The sequence below is a fragment of the Salmo salar genome, chromosome 13 (genome assembly GCF_965601325.2).
Source record: "Salmo salar chromosome 13, fSalSal1, whole genome shotgun sequence".
NCBI classification, from domain to species: Eukaryota; Metazoa; Chordata; class Actinopteri; order Salmoniformes; family Salmonidae; genus Salmo; species Salmo salar.
Genome location: NC_138303.1, coordinates 42892330 through 42913784, shown reverse-complemented (window position 1 = coordinate 42913784; position 21455 = coordinate 42892330). Strand labels below are relative to the sequence as shown.

General features: G+C 42.0%; 2 protein-coding genes across 4 annotated transcripts in view; one reads left to right on the top strand and one right to left on the bottom strand.

Annotated features, from left to right (window-relative positions):
* Positions 1–21455, top strand: part of igfbp-6b2 (insulin-like growth factor binding protein 6 paralog B2) — an 81687-nt gene that overhangs the window by 48533 nt on the left and 11699 nt on the right. The gene's annotated exons all lie outside the window — the stretch shown is intronic.
* Positions 1–21455, bottom strand: part of spryd3 (SPRY domain containing 3) — a 91690-nt gene that overhangs the window by 64533 nt on the left and 5702 nt on the right. For all 3 annotated transcript variants that reach the window (XM_014135940.3, XM_014135942.3, XM_014135943.3), the window contains exon 3: positions 8737–8812. In XM_014135940.3, coding sequence (XP_013991415.1) covers positions 8737–8812 — 76 coding nt within the window. The remainder of the gene's footprint in view (positions 1–8736; positions 8813–21455) is intronic.

The window sequence follows — 21455 nt, the reverse complement described above, 5'->3', positions numbered from 1 at the left end:
CCACGGCGTCTCCAGACTCTGTCACGTCTGTCACGTGCTCAGTGTGAACCTGCTTTCATCTGTGAAGAGCACAGGACGCCAGTGGCGAATTTGCCAATCTTGGTGTTCTCTGGCAAATGCCAAACGTCCTGCACGGTGTTGGGCTGTAAGCACAACCCCCACCCGTGGACGTCGGGCCCTCATACCACCCTCACGGAGTCTGTTTCTGACCGTTTGAGCAGACACATGCACATTTGTGGCCTGCTGGAGGTCATTTTGCAGGGCTCTGGCAGTGCTTCTCCTGCTCCTCCTTGCACAAAGGCGGAGGTAGCGGTCCTGCTGCTGGGTTGTTGCCCTCCTACGGCCTCCTCCACGTCTCCTGATGTACTGGCCTGTTGCCCTCCTACGGCCTCCTCCACGTCTCCTGATGTACTGGCCTGTCTCCTGGTAGCGCCTCCATGCTCTGGACACTACGCTGACAGATATAGCAAACCTTCTTGCCACAGCTCACATTGATGTGCCATCCTGGATGAGCTGCACTACCTGAGCCACTTGTGTGGGTTCTCATGCTACCACTAGAGTGAAACCACCGCCAGCATTCAAAAGTGACCAAAACATCAGCCAGGAAGCATAGGAACTGAGAAGTGGTCTGTGGTCCCCACCTGCAGAACCACTCCTTTATTGGGGGTGTCTTGCTAATTGCCTATAATTTCCACCTGTTGTCTATTCCATTTGCACAACAGCATGTGAAATGTATTGTCAATCAGTGTTGCTTCCTAAGTGGACAGTTTGATTTCACAGAAGTGTGATTGACTTGGAGTTACATTGTGTTGTTTAAGTGTTCCCTTTATTTTTTTGAGCAGTGTATATTTTTTCTGGGTAAAAAAAATGCTGAATTCTGTGTTAATGTGATCCCTGTGCCCAAACAGATAAAATATTTGACTTACACAAATAATTTCAAACCTTGCTTACATTTACATCTCTCTCTTATATGTGGGAATACTTTCTAAAAGGAAAGATTTCTAAAATAAAAATCTCTTGGAACTGATTTGCTGGTGTTTTTACAGTCTTATGACCAACAATTATTCTATTTTTTTTATCAGTTGAGGAAACCTGCCCAAGACCCACTCCAATTTGCATACCGCCCCAACAGACCCAGACTTAGTAATCTCAGTTGCACTCCACACTGCCCTCACCCATCTAAACAAAAGGAATACCTGTGTGAGAATTCTGTTTATCGACTACAGATCAGCGTTAAACACAATAGTCCCCTCCAGGCTCGTCACCAAGCCTGGGACCCTGGGTCTGAACACCTCCCTATGCAACTGGATCCTGGACTTCCTGACGGGCCAACCCCAGCTGGTGAGTGTAGGCAACATCACAGTACATCACTGGGGCCAAGCTCCCTGCCATCCAGGACCTCTATATCAGGCGGTGTGAAAGGAAGGCCCAGAAAATTGTTAAGTCACCCATGCCATAGACTGTTCTCTCTGCTTACGTATGGCAAGCGGTACCGGAGCAACAAGTCTGACAACAACATGCTCCTGAACAGCTTTTATCCACAAGCCATAAGACCGCTAAATAGCTAACAAGAATTGGCTACGCGGACTATCTGCATTGATCTATTTATTTATTTTTGGGGGGATTTTTTGCACCGGCTCTATGCACACTTACATGACTCTACACATTCAATCACACACACTCACTTAATTGGCTCACACACATTCATAGTGACGCTACACACACCATATGACAGCGAGATGTTTTATTATCTCGCTGTCAAACTGTGTTCTACCGTGTTTGATCTTGCCTAGCCATCTTGTTTCAAGGACAACAATGGAAATAAGTCCAATACTTTGTGTTATCCTCGATGATTTTACTCATGTGCATGTATGGCTTTTTCGAGTTTTATGTGTACTTGTTTTGTTTTTTTAAATGGTCAAACACTCACATTCAATAATCATATGCTGCTACTCTGTTTATCATACTGTATATCCTGATGCCTAGTCACCTTACCCCTACACATACAGTATCTACCCCGATCACGCCAATATCCCTGCACATTGTAAATATGGTATTGGAATTGAGCCTGGAACTGACCCTGTGTATAGCTTACTTACTTTCTCGTGTTCTTCTTATTTCTATTTCTCGTTTTGTTCTACTTTCCAAAGGCTGGGCCTAATTTAGTGCATAAGAGATCATACAAGAGGTTTTGTAGTGTTGAATTTGCTGGTCTGTTGTGTGTAATGAGGAGCAACCAGACGCTGCACTTGATGCATTTATGAAATTGCTTATTCCAGTTACTAATAAGCACAAAACCAATGACTAAAAACTGCTAAAATCCTGTGGATTGATGAGGAATTGAAAAATTGTACGGTTGAGAGGGACGAGGCAAAAGGAATGGCAAATAAGTCTGGCTGCACAGCCGATTGTCAAACGTACTGTAAATTAAGAAAACATGCGTCTAAAACTAAAGAGGGAAAAAAACGTATTATGAAACAAAGATAAATTATATAAAGAATAGGGCTGGGCGTTGTACCGTATTTGACTATATAGTGCTATCGTATTGCTGCATGGACTGGTTTGGGTTTTAACTGTACCCTCTATAACGGTATTTAAATGTTTGGTTTGTTAAATGTGATACGCTGTGTAACATCCATTTTTATAGTTTACTCCGCTACTTGAGTCATCTCACTCTTTTCACACAAACCTAGCCCTGCCCCGTCACTCAAGGAGCGCATTTGTTGTTGCTCACCATGAGACAGTTGTGTTCAGTCAATGCAGAACAACAATGTTGAAGACAACGATGCTATTTCCACTTTGCGTCTTAATATAAATCCACAAGCATTCTATAATTTCACTATTAGTTTGTTTTTCTTACATCTGCAAACATCTAGTTTTCTTAGCAAGCTGTGGCTACATCATGTTAACCGTTAACGCTAAATCACTAGCTTAGAAATGTACTGAGTCAGAGCAAATGTAGCTAGCTATACAGCCTGATACCAGTGATGGTGTAGGCCTAAATCAGCATGTTGTTTGTGCAACAGTATCTTCTAAACGAATGAGGATTAGGTGAAGCATGAATATGTTAGATACATGAAGTAGCTAAAAGAAAACATTTCATGTCGCCAAAGATTATTGGGTCCCCTAGGAAACACTAACCAACACTTTGGTTCCAACCCTGTTACAATAACTCCTCCCTGGCATTTTTATTCATTGTCATGTCAAACACTGTATTCAAAGTGCCCACTATTATCTTCCAACTAAAGAATTATAAATCATTCCATTTCCATGATGCCAAGTGTTTTGCTCTAAATCGCAAGTCAAATAGCAATTGCAACATTTGGTTAAAAATAAGGCATAGATCTTTTGCCAATATCATGCAGCCCTACGTGGCAGTGTGGAAACAATCTCAAATGAGTGTAGGAAATGCAGTAATTGATTAAAATGCAGAAAATAATTTGGGGTTGAAGTTTAATTGAACAGAATAAAGCAAATCAGAATGAAGAAAGACCCATTAGAATCCAAAGACCCATTGCCACCCTAGGGTCACGCACTACTCATAAAGCAAAATTTAATTTGCATTAATCTAAAACATAAAATACTGTCAAACTATATTTTGGCCATATCGCCAAGCCCCAATAAAGAATGATAGTAAAAAGCTTTGGAGCAAACTCACTCCATCCTCATTGAATCAGATGGCTCATTCATCACAAAACCAACTGATATTGCCAACTACTTTAATATTTTTTTTCATTGGCAAGATTAGCAAATTTAGGCATGCCAACAACAAACTCTGAACCTACACAGCCATTCATAACTCAACAAATTATGAAAGACAAGCACACATTTTTTTTATCCATAAAGTGAGTGTGTAAGCATTGAAAAAATGATTGTTGTCTATCAACAATGACAAGCCACCTGGGGCTGGATGGAAATTTACTGAGGATGATAGCGGACTATATTGCCACTCCTATTTGCCATCTCTTTAATCTAAGCCTACAGAACAGTGTGTGCCCTCAGGCCTGGAAGGAAGCAAAAGTCATTCCACTACAGAAGAATAGCAAAGCAGGGAGGGGCACTCAACATGTACAGCACTTACACAAATCACTGATGATTGGCTGAAAGAAATGTATAAGAAGCTAGTACGAGTCGTTTTATTAGACTTCAATGCAGCTTTTGACATTATTGATCATACATAATAGGCTGCTGGAAAAATGCATATGTTAAGGCTTTACATCCCCTGCTTTATTGTAGATTGAGAGTTCCCTATTTAACAGAACACAGAAGGTGTTCTTTAATGGAAGCCTCTCCAACATAATCCAGGTAGAGTCGGGCATTCCCCAGGGCAGTTGTCTAAGCCCCTTACTTTTTCAATCTTCACTAATGACCTGCTACTGTTATTGAGTAAAGCCTGTGTGTCTATGTATGCTGATGACTAAACAGTATACACATCAGCTACCACAGCAGGTTAAATCACTGCAATACTTAAAGAACTGCAGTCAGTTTTAGAATGGGTGGAAAGTAAGAAGCTAGTACTAAATATTTCAAAAACGAAATGCATTTTATTTGGGACAAACCATTCACTAAACATCACCTAAATCTTGAAATGAATGTGGAAATTGAGCAACTTAAGGAGACTAAACTGCTTGGAGTAACCATGGATTGTAAACTGTCATGGTCAAAACATATTGATGCAACAGTAGCTAAGATGGGGAGAGGTCTGTCTGTAATAAAGCGCTTCTCTGCTTTCTTGACATTGCTCAGCAAAACAAGTCCTACAGGCCCTAGTTTTGTTCACACCTGGACTACTCCCCAGTCATATGGTCAAGTGCCACCAAGAGAGACACCGGCCCAGAACAGAGCAGCACAGATGACTCTTAAATATACACAGAGCTAACATCAATGACATACATGTCAATCTCTCCTGGCTCAAAGTAGAGGAGAGATTGACTGCATCAATACTTGTCTTTGTGAGAGGTTTTAACATGTTGAAAGCACCAAGCTGTCTGTTCAAAACGACTAGCATACAGCTCAGAGACCCATGCATACCCCACAAGACATGTCACCAGGGGTCTCTTGCCACTCCCCATGTCCAGAAGAGACTCCAGGAAACGCCCACTACTCCACAGAGCCATGACTTCATGGAACTCTATTCCACATCAAGTAACTCATATGCGAGCAGTAAAATCAGATTTAAAGAACAGAAAACTACACCTTATGGAAAAACACAGACTGTGAAGAGACACAGGCACACACACGCTAGCACACACACACATACATTTTACTATTGTTTTATGGCGTTATTATACACTTTGTGTTGTAGAAATGTTGTGGTGTAATGATGCTATATGATTTATAGTTTTTGTTGTTGGTATATTTTTTGTGTGATGTGCCTTAATGTGCTTGGAACCCAGGAAGAGTAGCCGCTGCTTTGGCAGAGGAACCAATGGGATAGTCCTAAAAGTGCAAATTCTGCCTATCCAGCAATTTAGGCAAGCTCAATCACATTAAGTTTTTGAAAGAAAACATTATTTGAACCCAGATTCTGGGCTGGATCCCATGTGATTATTCACAGTCTGAAACTGAACTCCTTGGGTTTTTCTGAGTGAAAGTCCAGGTCTCATTCACCTGCTCTCCTCTGCACTCATTCGAGGATACTTTTTGATCAGTTCAGTTCAATCTCTAGGTTTTTACAGTACTGGCTGTATTGCACTTGACAGGTTCAAATACATTAGTAGAAGGTACTTAAAAGCTTATAAATGTCTGAATGAAAGATTCACAGACGCAGCTGGGCTTAGATAGGCTGATGAAATTGGAATGGACTTTGAATGGATTGAAATGGAATTCAAATAAAATGTTGAAATAAGTGAAATGCCGCAAATCCCAGATGTTCTTCTGCTGGATTCACAGAAGACAGATAGGCCTAGATTTGAGTGCACAGGGGCAGTGCCTGACGAAGGTGAAATTATTTCCTTGTGAAAGCATAATGAGGAAACATGAGGATACTAGTGACGCATATTCTGACAGGCAAATGACCTTTATGGGAAAGAATGCCCCCAAACTTTCAATATCTGGGGGAATTTCACAGGATGTGCGTCACGCCGAATGAGAATTGAGAACCGGATCACATAAAGTATGGACGTGGAGTTCTTTAAAGATCACTCTAAACTTCTAACTGTAAATGTCAAACTCATTTAATCTAACTTGCAGATAGCCATCAGACTCCAACTGTGACTAGCATTTGAGAATTATTTTGGTTACCCTTTTCTTTGATAAAAAGGGATCCGGTTCTGAGAAACTCTGGTATCTTGCTTGGAAAATGGCCTCTAGCTTGCGCACATACACATCTCCTATAGGTCAGGAGCGTGAGGAACATCACTTTCAACAACATGTCAGCACTGACGCTACTAAGAAAAGCTTTATGCATAAAATTACACTGCACTGTTATAATATTCTCATATTAGGGTACGTATACAACCTAAGTTTAGTATGGTAACATGTTACATACTTAAAAGGATTTATAAAGGAGTTATACAGTAAGTAGGCCTAGCATATAAACAATTATCAACTACTTATAAACCCTTTATTCTTAATCTATACCTCAAGGATCATGGATTTTATCGCTTATTTTCTTGAATTTTAATTTTGGGGGGGGGGCAATTTGGATAACTAGGGCCACTATCAACTTGCTGTGGAGTTGTGGAGACAAGCTGTGGAACAGTGATGAGGAGACTCCGGGATGCTGGCCTTCTAGGCAGAGTTCCTCTGTCCAGTGTCTGTGTTCTTTTGCTCATCTTAATCTTTTATTTTTATTGGCCAGTCCGAGATATGGATTTTTCTTTGCAACTCTGTCTAGAAGGCAAGCAAGTTGCCTCTTCACTGTTGACGTTGAGACTGGTGTTTTGCGGGTACTATTTAATGAAGCTGCCAGTTGAGGACTTGTGAGTCATCTGTTTCTCAAACTAGACACTCTAATGTACTTGTCCTCTTGCTCAGTTGTGCACCGGGGCCTCCCACTCCTCTTTCTATTCTGGTTAGAGCCAGTTTGCGCTGTTCTGTGAAGGGAGTAGTACACAACGTTGTACCAGATCTTCAGTTTCTTGGCTATTTTTCACATGGAATAGCCTTCATTTCTCTGAACAAGAATAGACTGACGAGTTTCATAAGAAAGTCCATTGTTTCTGCCCATTTTGAGCCTGTAATCGAACCCACAAATGCTGATGCTCCAGATACTCAACTAGTCTAAAGAAGGCCAGTTTTATTGCTTCTTTAATCAGAACAACAGTTTTTAGCTGTGCTAACATAATTGCAAAAGGGGTTTCTAATGATCAATTAGCCTTTTAAAATGATAAACTTGGATTAGCAAACACAACGTGCCATTGGAACACAGGAGTGATGGTTGCTGATAATGGGCCTCTGTACGCCTATGTAGATATTCCATAAAACATTATTTATTTTTTAATCAGCCATTTCCAGCAATAGTCATTTACAACATTAACAATGTCTACACTGTATTTCTGATCAATTTGATGTTATTTAAATGGACAAAAAAAAGTGCTTTTCTTAAAAAAAATATCTAAAAAAACTTTTGAACGGTAGTGTATCCTCCAAACACCGACTTCGAGGGCATTATCACTTTTATACAACGGGTTACCAACATATTAAAATAATGATATACATACTTTCATGTAAAAAAATTATTTTGATTAACTTATTCATACCATTTCATCCTTCCACAAGATATACTCCCGACACAAATCTAGGGTTGCTACCCAAGCCGGCTGGTCGTTCGTTCTATCGGTTCGGTTGCCAGTCATTGAGTCTTTTTGTTCTGTATCTATGGACAGTCATTTGTTCTAAATGTTCTATTGCCATACATACAGCACCAGTCAAAAGTTTGGACACACCTACTCATTGCAGGGTTTTTATTTATTTATATATTGTAGAATAATAGTGAAGACACCAAAACTACGAAATAACATATGGAATCATGTAGTAACACAAAAAGTGTTAAACAACTCAAAATATATTTTACATTTGAGATTTTTCAAAGTAGCCACCCTTTGCCTTGATGACACCTTTGCACACTCTTGGCATTCTCTCAACCAGCTTCACCTGGAATGCTTTTCCAACACTCTTGAAGGAGTTCCCACATATGCTGAACACTCGTTGGCTGCTTTTCCTTCACTCTGTGGTCCAACTCATCCCGAACCATCTCAATTAGGTTTAAGTAATGTCTAGATGTTTTTTTATAGTGGAGATCGTGTTTATAAATTGCCTGGCTGGGCTGATAAGACAGTGGATGCGCAGTCAAATGGAACAGAGTAAATAGGCATTTTAACGTCATAGCTTTAGCCGGTGATAACTTGTGGAATAGACAGCGGCTGGAATCCGATTTTAACCAATCAGCATTCAGGATTTTTTTTATTTAACTAGGCAAGTCAGTTAAGAACTAATTCTTATTTACAATGACGGCCTAGGAACAGTGGGTTAACTGCCTTGTTCAGGGGCAGAATGACATGTTTACCTTGTCAGCTCGGGGATTCGATCTAGCAACCTTTCGGTTACTGGCCTGGACCAATGCTCTAACCACTAGGCTACCTGCTTCCCCTATTAGCATTAGACCCACCCATTGTACAATTGAAAATAATAACTGCTTAGAAGCGTGCAAGGCACACACATTTCAAAAGATAAGGCTATCATCATCTAAGGATACTAATCATTAGTGAAAATAAAACAGGTGTTAACACTTACCTCAAAGTAGCAGTTTCCCTTTGATAAGGGACGGGGAGCCACATAGCAGCCAACTTCATCAGAGTTCCCTTGATAGCTGAAGAGAAATAACAAAGAAACACTTCCACTCAGACATCTGCCAATTAGAAGGTGAAGAACCTTGTTTGAGATAAGAGCCAGGGGCACTTTTTGGGGGCCATAAGCTGAATTTAGTTGTCGTATAATAACAGTCATAATTGTTTTAATGCATTCATTTTTAGGAGAAGGGGGATTCAATGTTATATTCAAGTAGATATAGTTACCCAATAGCAGTTTTTCCATTTTCACATTATTTTACAAGCAGAACAGCACAGTTGGGAGAAGCTTAATTTCCAACATTTCTAAGCAATCAAAACCATTATTTTTTGAGACAGAGGTGTTCCCAAAGCTGTGTTGTATTAAGTACTGTATGTCGTAGTTGTATTCATTAGGTACAGTGCCTTCGGAAAGTATTCCGATCCCTTCCTTTTTTCCAGTTACGTTACAGCCTTATTCTAAAATGGATTTAAATATATATATCCTCAGCAATCTACACACAATACCCCATAACGACAAAGCGGAAACAGGTTTTTAGAAATTGTTCCAAATGTATTGAAAATACATTAGTATTCAGACCCTTTGCTGTGGTAAATTCAATTGATTGGACATGATTTGGAAAGAAACACACCCGGTCTATTTTAAGGTCCCACAATTTCCAGTATATGTCGGGGGAAAAAACCAAGCCATGATGTCGAAGGAATTGTCTGTAGAGCTCCGAGACAGGATTGTGTCAAGGCACAGATCTAGGGAAAGGTACCAAAACATTTCTGTAGCATTGAAGGTCCCCAAGAACACAGTGGCCTCCATCCTCCTTAAAAGGAAGAAGATTGGAACCACCAAAACTCTGGCCGCCCAGCCAAAACTGAGCAATCGGGGGAGAAGGGTCTTGGTCAGGGAGGAGAAGGGTCTTGGTCAGGGAGGTGACCAAGAACCCGATGGTCACTCTGACAGAACTCCAGAGTTCCTCTGTGGAGATGGGAGAAACTTCCATCCAGACAACCATCTCTGCAGCATTCCACCAAATCTGGCCTTTATGTTAGAGTGGCCAGACGGAAGCCACTCCTCAGTAAAAGGCACACGACAGCCCGCTTGGAGTTTGCCAAAAGGCACCTAAAGACTCTCAGAACATGATAAATTATATTATCTGGTCTGATGAAACAAGATTGAACTCTTTGGGCTGAATGCCAAGCGTTACATTTGGAAGAAACCTGGCACCATCCCTAAGGTGAAGCATGGTGGTGACAGCATCATGCAGTGGGGATGTTTTTCAGAGGCACAGACTGGGAGACTAGTCAGGATCGAGTAAAAGATTAAACAAAATGTCACCTTGTGTATTCTACTATTCTAACTCAACAGTAAGTTGAGAACACAACGGAGTTTCAAAAAAAGTTAAAAAATATTTGAAAAAAATTTTGGGGGGGGGGGCGCCAGTTGCCCATCCCTGTTATAGCACCATATTTTAATTCAAGACTACCAGCTAGGCCTACAAGAAAAGAGTTTCATAAAGCTTAAACACATCTTAATTAAACAACAATCACAAGTCTTTAAAGCCCCCATGCAGTACATCAAACAAAGTGATCATAAACATTGACACTGTACATGACATGATCTTTGTGAAATCAACAAAAATGTTATTGGTCACATACACATATTTAGCAGATGTTATTGCAGGTGCAGCGAAATGCTCGTCTTCCTAGCTCCAACAGTGCAGTAATATATATATTTTTTTAAATACTCCAAAGTCGCTTAGGAGCTAGGAACCAGGTGACCATGTCTATCGGCGCCATCTCGTCTATGATATGGAAATGTGAAGTTCCCATTTGGACTCACGGGTGTATGGCTTGCTTGTACGACATCAAAGTGGTATTTATTATAGTCCTCAACGTCTCATCTTCCAAAATACATAGTCCTCTTAAATTTACAACATTTTCCTCACTCAGACAACAAAACATTTGCAAAAGTTGCCCAATTAGCAGGAGTGATGGGGGCAACTTACTGTCGCGCGAGGTGCTCAAATTCAGAAGAGCTTTCAGTCAAAGCCAATACAGCGCTGTGAAGCGCAGAGCCCGAGCTCTGACATCATGTATAGCATGTTACTGTACATGCACTGCGTTCCAATTTAGGCATTTATAATAATATATTCCTTAGTGTTCTCAAAGCTTAACATAGTAAACAATAAAAATGTAAATACAATATAAAACATCATACATTTAGAATCAAGGCAGGAAATAGCAATACACCCTAAAAGGACTTTCCATCTTAGGACTATAGGAAAGAGTCTGTAGAAATGTGTTTTAAGGGCCGTTAAACGTTCTGATTGATGGAGCAGCTCTCAGATGATCAGGGAGAACATTCCATAGGCGAGGGGCAAGGGAGCAGAAGGCTCGGTCCCCCATAGTACGGAGATGTGTCTTGGGGAATTAAAGAAGTAGGGAGTTGCTCGAGAAACTCCCTACTTTCAATCATTGATAGAAATGTGGTCCCTGATATAGGTGGGACCCAATCCATTTGAGGTTATAAACACTAGGAAGATTAAAGTCAGCCCTATAGTTGACCGGTAGCCAGTGGAGTTCAACAAGGATGGGGAGATGTGGGCTGACTTCTTGGTCCTGATCAGTACTCTGGCAGAGTTGTAGCCTCTGAAGTGATTTGGCTGGAAGGCCCCCCAAACATAGAGTTGCCGTAATCAAGCCAGGAGAAGTTGAAGACGTGGACAAGTTTCTCTGCAGCTGGCTGGGAGAGCAATTGTTTGAGCTGGGCGATGTTTCTCAGATGGAAAAAATTATGTTTTGCAGATGTTTTATATGGGTATCAAAGACAGAGAAGAATCAATCTTGACTCCCAGGTTGGAGAGATGACAAAGGACAGATGGATGCCTTGGCCGTCAATTGTAGGGCAGCACTGAGGACCTGCTTGGGTGTCCCAATAAGCATAGCGTAAGTCTTTCTGCTGTTCAGGTGGAGGAAGTTCTCTATATCCATGCCCTGATGTCATCTATGCAGCTGCTAAATTTTGCTAGGGCTGAGATGGTGTCCGGTTTGGTGTTAATATATACTTGGGTATCATCAGCGTAGCAGTGGAAGTTGTTGTTTGGCCGAGGGAGCATGTAGATAAGGAACAGAATAGGCCCCAAAACGGACCACTGTGGGAAACCACATGTGACTGAAGACTTCTCAGATCTGAACTCTCCAATCGTAATGTATTGCTTCCCATTGGAGCGGTAGGAGGATAACCAATTCAGAGCAGTTCTAAGAGGAGGAGGAGGCTAGCTAATCCAGAATCTGCAGCCATCAGTAGGTAATTGGTAACTTTCACCAGAGCTGTTTTGGTGCAAGGGCCAGAAGAGAGACTGGAAAACCTTGTACAGCGGATTGGAAGACATAGGATTGAAGCTGGTTTGCGACTACTTTTTCCAGTCTTTTGATAGGAAGGGGATGTTGGCGATAAGCCGGGGAGGCTGACGATAGGCCTGTAGTTGGATAGGATGTCATGGTCAAGGTTGAGTTTCTTCAATAAGGGGGTGACTGCAGCGGTTTTGAAGCGTGATGGTATCTCCCCGGTCAGCAGGGACTTGTTGATGAGGGTGGTATCAAACTGAAGCAGGCTAGATGAGCAGGTTTGGAGTAGGGATGTAGGGATAGGGTCAAGGGAGCAAGTGGTGACCTTCATTTTAAAGACGATTGACTGCATAGTGGTTTATTTTGCTGAGGGGAGGGGCAGACTGCGTTGGGGGCTCAGGAGGTGGGGTGCAGGTCGTCTCAGAAGCCGTGATGTTAGTTCAAGTGTTGTCAACCTTACTCTGAGAAGTGATTGCACTGCTCAGATGAGCCTGCAGGAGGGCATGAGTTTGCAGGGTTGAGAAGGCGGTTGATGGTTGAGAACAGGGTTCGGGGGTTAGTTTTGTTCGTGTCAATCATGGTAGAAGGCAGCAGTAGAAGACTGATCCTGCTGCTCTTAGGGCAGCAGAGTAGCTTGTTTGGTGGTCTTTGTAGGCCAATAATGGACAGTGAGGCCATCCTTCCACCAGCGCTTCTCAAGCTTACGGCCATGACTCTTTATTCCGCACAGTTCATCAGTGAACCAGGGTGAAGAGCGTTGGACGGTTACTTTGCGTTTTTCTCAGGAGCAAGGATGTTCAGGGTAGCACTCAGAGTGCTGTTATACAGGTTGACCATGTCGCTGAGGGCCAGCTCACTGCAGTCAGACTCAAAGGTGGGCTGAATGTGTTCCAGGAAGAGGGATTCGTTGTTTCGTGAATTTAATGGTCCTCTTTGGGCGGTGGAGCGGAGTGGGTGCCATCAGAGATAATGTCACAGCCTTGTGGTCAGATAGGCCAAGTTCGAGGACATCCAGGTCAGAGGCAGGGACATCTCCAGTGATAATGACATCTAATGTGTGTCCACGGTTGTGGTTGGTAGCATTAATATGTTGCACAAGGTTTAGACAATCCAGCAAGTTGAGGAAATCAGCAGCAATACATCACTTTGGTGAGTCAATATGGATGTTAAAGTCATCCAAAATCACACTGGAGAAGGTGGGGCATACAGAGGTTAATATTTCAGAAAACTTAGGCATAAAAGAGGTGCTTGTCTTGGGGGGGGGGGGGGGGGGGGGGGGGTTAACAAGGATAACAGTGAGAGGATTTGGTTGTTTAAATTTAAAAAGCAAGGCACTCAAAAGACTGAAAATCAGCAGCAGTCAATAGGTTTAAAATAAAGCAGTCTCTGTATAAAACAGCAAGGCCTCCATTACGTCCAATGGAGGCCTTGTGTGCCTTTTCAATGTATTTATATCCAGGCAGAGCTGCCTCATTTAGTTGGTAAAAGTCCTCCTCTTGCGTCAGTGAAGCAGGTCATGTAAAATTCATTGTCTAAGATGAACTCATACAAAAGAGGAGAATTGTTTGTTAAAGACTAGACATAGTAGAGTGCAAAACGCTGGAAACAGTTTCATTACATGTTGGTTGATCAACTGCGCTCTGTATGGATTGTATAGACTTGGAGTGGGTGACGTCATTTGCCTGAGGGTCAGCCTGCAGAAATGGCTGTATTGCTCTCAATACGAATGTGCACAATATACTTTCGTTTGTTAATTAGTCTCCTACCACCTAGTCATCTGCATGTTTTCCCATAAGAGCCTGTATTGAAAGAGGCTGTTCTTAAACTCCTTACACAGGGATGTTTTGATCTGTGCAAAACTTTAGGAGGAATCCTTCTGTGTGTAGTGAATGAAGGTTGCTGACATTTCTGAATATTTTGGTCCAGTAGATGGTAGGTGAGGATCAAGGAAGATCTAGCTAGGCAGGTATTTGAATCTAAACTATTTGCTAGTTGAAGAGGTTGGAGAAGTAGCTAAATATGTTAACTAATATAACAATTGATGATAAAAAAAAAAATGTTTTACTTGATTCCTGTGTTCTATACTTGATAAGCTATCAAATTAACTAAAAGGTTTATAAAAACAATGCACATAATTATTTTTTTTTACTCTTAAAACTAATAATTATGGATAATTTTGCAGGAATAAACTACCAAGGCAGCCTCTAGGCACCATGAAATCCCATATTTATCGTCTTGTTTATCAGTGGCCAAATCTGCAATTTTCAACCCGTATACAGATACGAGTGTAAAGGACTAATGAAAATAACTCCAAAATATATGTTTTATCATTTATTTCCCTGAGCCTCCTTTGGCCCTTGAAATGCTCAGTCTGATCGTATTGGCTGTAGGAAACTAATTTGAAGAGATTTAGATACACAGCCCTTATTGGCTGATAGGATGTTCTAGAGCCCACCCCCTTACCCAGATAAACAGTTGGGAAAAAATTAAGGGACTGCTTTTTCCACTTGGAACTGGTATGTTCGCTAGGACCTTATGGTTTCCTCTCGCATAAAGGTGGTGGAATTATGAGGGAATTAAGTCAAGGTCAGAATACGGTGTATCTGTAGACACACCACCGCCACACCTTCATTTTATCTTCACCCCCAAACGAATAGCGGGTGAACAGCAGGCTATTCTCATGCTTAAGTTCAAGGTCAGAATACGAGTAGAGAAAAGTGCATAGAAAGGGAATCACATTTCATTTACGCACGCTGAACTCAAGTCGGAATTGCCCCGTATAGCCTATCTGTACCATCTTTTCATAGGACAACCCTGTTTTTACTGAGTTGGCATATTGATTTACAGAACTGTACCTTTTCAGTGTTTTGTAAAAATAACAAAGCATGCAGATTGAGCACATGAATACGACAACTTGGCCGTCTACCTCGTCATGAGACAGTTTCCATCAGTGACGTGCATGGTAGGCCCAACCTCATCCCTAGACTATGTCGCACAGCTTGGTGAGGAACCCGTTTTTTGCCGAGACAGTATAATGATGCATAAGCCTAACACTTTAATGAACTGCATTACGGGCCAGGTGGTCCCAACTCAGTTTGTGCTCTTGCCAACTCTGTTGCTGTCATCTTGTTTTGTTCAAATACCAGAGCATGACTACATCAATATTACAATGCTTGAGTCAGTAGGACATTCATTGTTTTTGGGGTGGGTGAGTCAAATGTTCAGATCATGTGCTAGAAATTAGTTTGTGGTGTACCGAGTATCCCCTAAAATGTTTTCAATGATTTCAATCACTGTATCATAAACAGACCTCATGACATGAATGAATATGAACAGAAGGGACACTGAAATTACGGTAACACTATACTTGACACCCAGTACGGTCATAACCATGTCATAACAGCTGACAAAACTTGTCATAACCTGTCATAATATGGTAATAACACTATGACCCATATCCATAGATCGTACAGACAGTGACAAGTCAAATTCAAGGACTTAAGTACTTTTCCCAGCACTAATATTTGCTGTATTCTATCACAATTTGAAGAGAAACAAGTTATTAATGCGTTTGATAAAATTAAAGATTCTCTCACTCAGGGGACCCCATTTACATTTTAGGGGACCCCACATGGGTCCCAGACCCCAAGTTCGGGAACCACTGTACTCCTAATCTCTCTCCCTGCTTGCTTCAATGTTTCCAGTCTCTGTATCTCCTTTATTGAAGCCTGAAGGCCAAACGGAACGCAAACAAGCGTGTACACGCTGGTATTATAATGCACGGTAGTAAATGACAGAAAACAGACGTGCCGCGAGCATCAACGTCATCAAAAGCGTCATGTTCTACAAACTAGAAAGCAAGTCAATTTCTCTGTCTACCCAAAGCAATGCTCATTCGCGGTTCATTTGATTTGGCCTTCACTCACCACTCTGTCTCACTACTCACTGTAAAGAAAAAGTATTTTGTTATGAGAACTCATGTCCATGTTTTGATTATAGCTAGCTTAATTTCTGTTGACTGCTCCTGTTGAGATCAGGCTCCGTTCAACGTTAGCTTCTAACTTAATCAGTCTAACCAGGGGCGGTTCTGGGGGGGGGGGGGGGGGGAGTGGAGTATGAAATAATTTTTACATAACACATTTTTGCTATCGTTCTTTTTTTACATCCGTTATTACAGTGGCAACGATGATGATTATGAACATGGTATTTTGCCTGCTAATTTTAATTATTTATTTATTTTATTTCACCTTTATTTAACCAGGTAGGCAAGTTGAGAAGAAGTTCTCATTTACAACTGCGACCTGGCCTAGATAAAGCAAAGCAGTTTGACACATACAAAAACACAGAGTTACACATGGAGTAAAACAAACATACAGTCAATAATATAGTAGAAAGATAAGTCTATATACAAAGTGAGCAAATGAGGTGAGATAAGGGAGGTAAAGGCAAAAAAGGCCATGGTGGCGAGGTAAATACAATATAGCAAGTAAAACACTAATGGTAGATTTGCAGTGGAAGAAAGTGCAAAGTAGAAATAGAAAAAATGGGGTGCAAAGGAGCAAAATAAATCAATAAATACAGTAGGGGAAGAGGTAGTTGTTTGGGCTAAATTATAGATGGGCTATGTACAGGTGCAGTAATCTGTGAGCTGCTCTGACAGCTGGTGCTTAAAGCTAGTGAGGGAGACAAGGGTTTCCAGTTTTAGAGATTTTTGTAGTTCGTTCCAGTCATTGGCAGCAGAGAACTGGAAGGAGAGGCGGCCGAAGGAGGAAGTGGCTTTGGGGGTGACCAGAGAGATATACCTGCTGGAGCGCGTGCTACAGGTGGGTGCTGCTATGGTGACCAGCGAGCTGAGATAAGGGGGAACTTTACCTAGCAGGGTCTTGTAGATGACCTGGAGCCAGTGGGTTTGGCGGCGAGTATGAAGCGAGGGCCAGCCAACGAGAGCGTACAAGTCGCAGTGGTGGGTAGTATATGGGGCTTTGGTGACAAAACAGATGGCACTGTGATAGACTGCATCCAATTTATTGAGTAGGGTATTGGACGCTATTTTGTAAATGACATCGCCGAAGTCGAGGATCGGTAGGATGGTCAGTTTTACGAGGATATGTTTGGCAGCATGAGTGAAAGATGCTTTGTTGCGAAATAGGAAGCCAATTCTAGATTTAACTTTCGATTGGAGATGTTTGATGTGAGTCTGGAAGGAGAGTTTACAGTCTAACCAGACACCTAGGTATTTGTAGTTGTCCACATATTCTAAGTCAGAACCGTCCAGAGTAGTGATGCTGGACGGGCGGGCAGGTGCAGGTAGAGATCGGTTGAAGAGCATGCATTTACTTTTACTTGTATTTAAGGGCAGTTGGAGGCCACGGAAGGAGAGTTGTATGGCATTGAAGCTCGTCTGGAGGGTAGTTAACACAGTGTCCAAATGAGGGCCAGAAGTATACAAAATGGTGTCGTCTGCGTAGAGGTGGATCAGAGACTCACCAGCAGCAAGAGCGACATCATTGATGTGTACAGAGAAAAGAGTCAGCCCAAGAATTGAACCCTGTGGCACCCCATAGAGACTGCCAGAGGCCCGGACAACGGGCCCTCCGATTTGACACACTGAACTCTATCAGAGAAGTAGTTGGTGAACCAGGCGAGGCAATCATTTGAGAAACCAAGGCTGTTGAGTCTGCCGATGAGGATGTGGTGATTGACAGAGTCAAAATCCTTGGCCAGGTCAATAAATACGGCTGCACAGTTTCTTATCGATGGCAGTTAAGATATCGTTTAGTTAAGATATCGTTTAGGACCTTGAGTGTGGCTGAGGTGCACCCATGACCAGCTCTGAAACCAGATTGCATAGCGGAGAAGGTGTGGTGGGATTCGAAATGATCTGTAATCTGTTTGTTGACTTGGCTTTCGAAGACTTTAGAGAGAGGTAGGATAGATATAGGTCTGTAGCAGTTTGGGTCAAGAGTGTCCCCCCCTTTGAAGAGGGGGATGACCGCAGCTGCTTTCCAATCTTTGGGAATCTCAGACGACACGAAAGAGAGGTTGAACAGGCTAGTAATAGGGGTTGCAACAATTTCGGCAGATCATTTCAGAAAGAGAGGGTCCAGATTGTCTAGCCCGGCTGATTTGTAGGGGTCCAGATTTTGCAGCTCTTTCAGAACATCAGCTGACTGGATTTGGGAGAAGGAGAAATGGTGAAGGCTTGGGCGAGTTGCTGTGGGGGGTGCAGTGCTGTTGACCAGGGTAGGGGTAGCCAGGTGGAAAGCATGGCCAGCCGTAGAAAAATGCTTATTGAAGGTTACGTCGCGACGTAGGGGCCAGTTGGATAACTCCCTCGGGCAGATAACGTCGGTAGACCAGTCGTGAAGGCCCGCTTTTCGAGCTAAGGGATAGCTGATGACCACCAACCGTGGTTAGCTGAATTCTAATGTTCCCTAGTGAACTGGCTAACATTTCAGATTTGAGGTAAATAATACTTAAAAAAAAAAAAAATAAATTGGTGAGGCGGGTTCCAGGAGAGTGTTTAGAAGTTGAGTTTTTAGAAAAAAATATATAAAAAGATATGCGAAGAAAAGATGTAAATATATATATATATACATACACGAGACACGACAAAACAAGGACGTCTGACTGCTATGCCATCTTGGATAGATAATGCCTGCAATGCAGTGAAGAAAACGATATGACAACAATAACGTCTTATGTAACTGGCCCCTCTAACAGTACAACTGGCCCCAGCTTGGCCCCCCCAGTTGAAATGGTCTAGTACCGCCACTGCGTCTAAGCTGATAGTTCTAACTAGCTACCTGTCTATCAGCCAGAGCCCTTGAGCTACCTAGCTAGTTAGACATCTGACTGAAATATCAGAGACTATTTACCAGTTGTACAATAAGTCTTCGAGAGTCAGGTTTTTTTTGGTTTGGTGGCAGGAGTCAAGGGTTGTTAAAAAAAATCCCACTGTGAGCAGCGTCTCTCTGCCACTTGCCACTGTAGGTCTGGGCTGAGGTAGTTCGTTTCACGTCTCGGCATATGTCGTGGGCGGAGTTTCCCGTTGGACAGAGTGGAGAGTGAATGTGTCGCTAACAAGGCAAAGGTGGGGGAGCAGGAGGACATAACGAGCATACATGAATCATTCATGATTCCACTTGTTCGCAAATGTAAGCACAATTAGAACTCATATCAAGAAGCCTTTGAGCATTGATCAACGCTGGGAACGCAATAATATGCGGGTAAACGATAATTAACTAAATAAAAAAAGGTGAGTAAACGCTATTTCACAAATAAAAATGTACATGAACGGCATTTACCCTCTTGAATCTACATTTGCCCGGCATTTTAGCTATCGATGTGATGTTTGGCAGCGCCTAATCAGTCAGTTATGTACCTGCCTGGCTGAGTGGCAGTGTGGGTGGAATGAGCAGGATTGCCTGGCAACCAGAGCGCATAACACGTGAGGAAATAAAATGCGGTAGTCTGCCTGGAAATGTATTTGCAATACAATACATATACATATACACCAATACATTTTTCTAATATTTTTCATATTAACATATTTTATCATTTATCTGTACTTTTTAAATAACAACTTGACAAAAAATCTGATTTTCAAGGTATTCCAGTACTTGAATTTCAGAGTGTCAAATTCAAGTACTTTAAGCACCTTGTGCGAACCCTGCATATATTTACACCTGTTGTGACATACATTGCATTCTTTTATGTGGCTGGTTATGACACCTATATAAGAGTGTCAACAACCACATTAATTCAAATGCAGTTTTGAAGACAGTCGTGAAGAGGGCACGACAAAGCCTATTCCCCCTCAGGAGACTGAAAAGATTTGGCATGGGTCCTCAGATCCTCAAAAGGTTCTACAGCTGCACCATCGAGAGCATCCTGACTGGTTGCATCACTGCCTGGTATGGCAACTGCTCGGTCTCCGACCGCAAGGCACTACAGCGGGGAGTGCAAACGGCCCAGTAAATCACCGGGGCCAAGCTTCCTGCCATCCAGGACCTCTATACCAGGCAGTGTCAGATGAAGTCCCGAAAAAATTGACAAAGACTCCAGCCACCGTAGTCATAGACTGGTCTCTCTGCTACCACATGGTAAGCAGTACCGGAGCGCCAAGTCTAGGTCCAAGAGGCTTCTAAACAGCTTCTACCCCCAAGCCATAAGACTCCTGAACATCTAGTCAAATGGCTCCCCAGACTATTTGCCCCCCCACCCACCACTGCCACTCTCTATGCGGGGCAGCAGGTAGCCTAGTAGTTGGACTAGTAACCGAAAGGTTGCAAGATCGAATCCCCAAGCTGACAAGGTAAAAATCTGTTTGTTCTTAACCTCTCTCGGGTATGTGGGACAAAATCGTCCCACCCTATTCAACAGCCAGTGAGAAATCAGAGCGCCAAATTTAAAACCACAAAATGTCATAATTCAAAGTTCTCAAACATAGGACTATTTTACACCATTTTATAGATACACTTCTCCTGACTCGAACCACGTTGTCCGATTTCCAAAAGGCTTTACAGCGAAAGCAAAACATTAGATTATGTTAGGAGAGTACATCGACACAATAACCACACAGCCATTTTCTAAGCAACTAGCATGCATCACAAATACCCAAAACACAGCTAAATGAAGCACTAACCTTTGATGATCTTCATCAGATGACACTCCTAGGACATTATGTTATACAACACATGCATTTTTTTGTTCGATAAAGTTCATATTTATATCTAAAAACAGCATTTTACATCGGCGCGTGACGTTCAGAAAATATTTTCCCTCAAATACTGCCGGTGAATCAGCGCCACAATTTACAAAAATACTTGTCATAAACATTGATACAAAATTAAAACTGTCATTCAAAGAATTATAGATGAACATCTCCTTTATGCAAACGCTATGAAAGATTTCAAAAAAGCTTCACGAGGAAAGCACTCTTTGCAATAATCTGAGTACTGAGCTCAGAAAAATACACTAGGCTATAAAGATAGCCGCCATTTTGGAGTCATCTAAAATCATAATTTGCATTAGATATATTCCCTTACCTTTGATGATCTTCATCAGAAGGCACTTCCAGGAATCCCAGGTCCACAACAAATGTTGTTTTGTTCGATAAAGTCCATAATTTATGTCCAAATAAGTCCTTGTTGTTCGCGTGTTCAGTAAGCTACTTCAAATGTAGAAAGCACACGGACGATGTCACGACGAAAAGTTAAAAAAAGTTGTATTTATGTTCGTTCAAACATGTCAAACGTTGTAAAACATCAATCTTTAGGGCCTTCAGAACGTGAAGATTCAGTAATATTTCAACCGGACGGT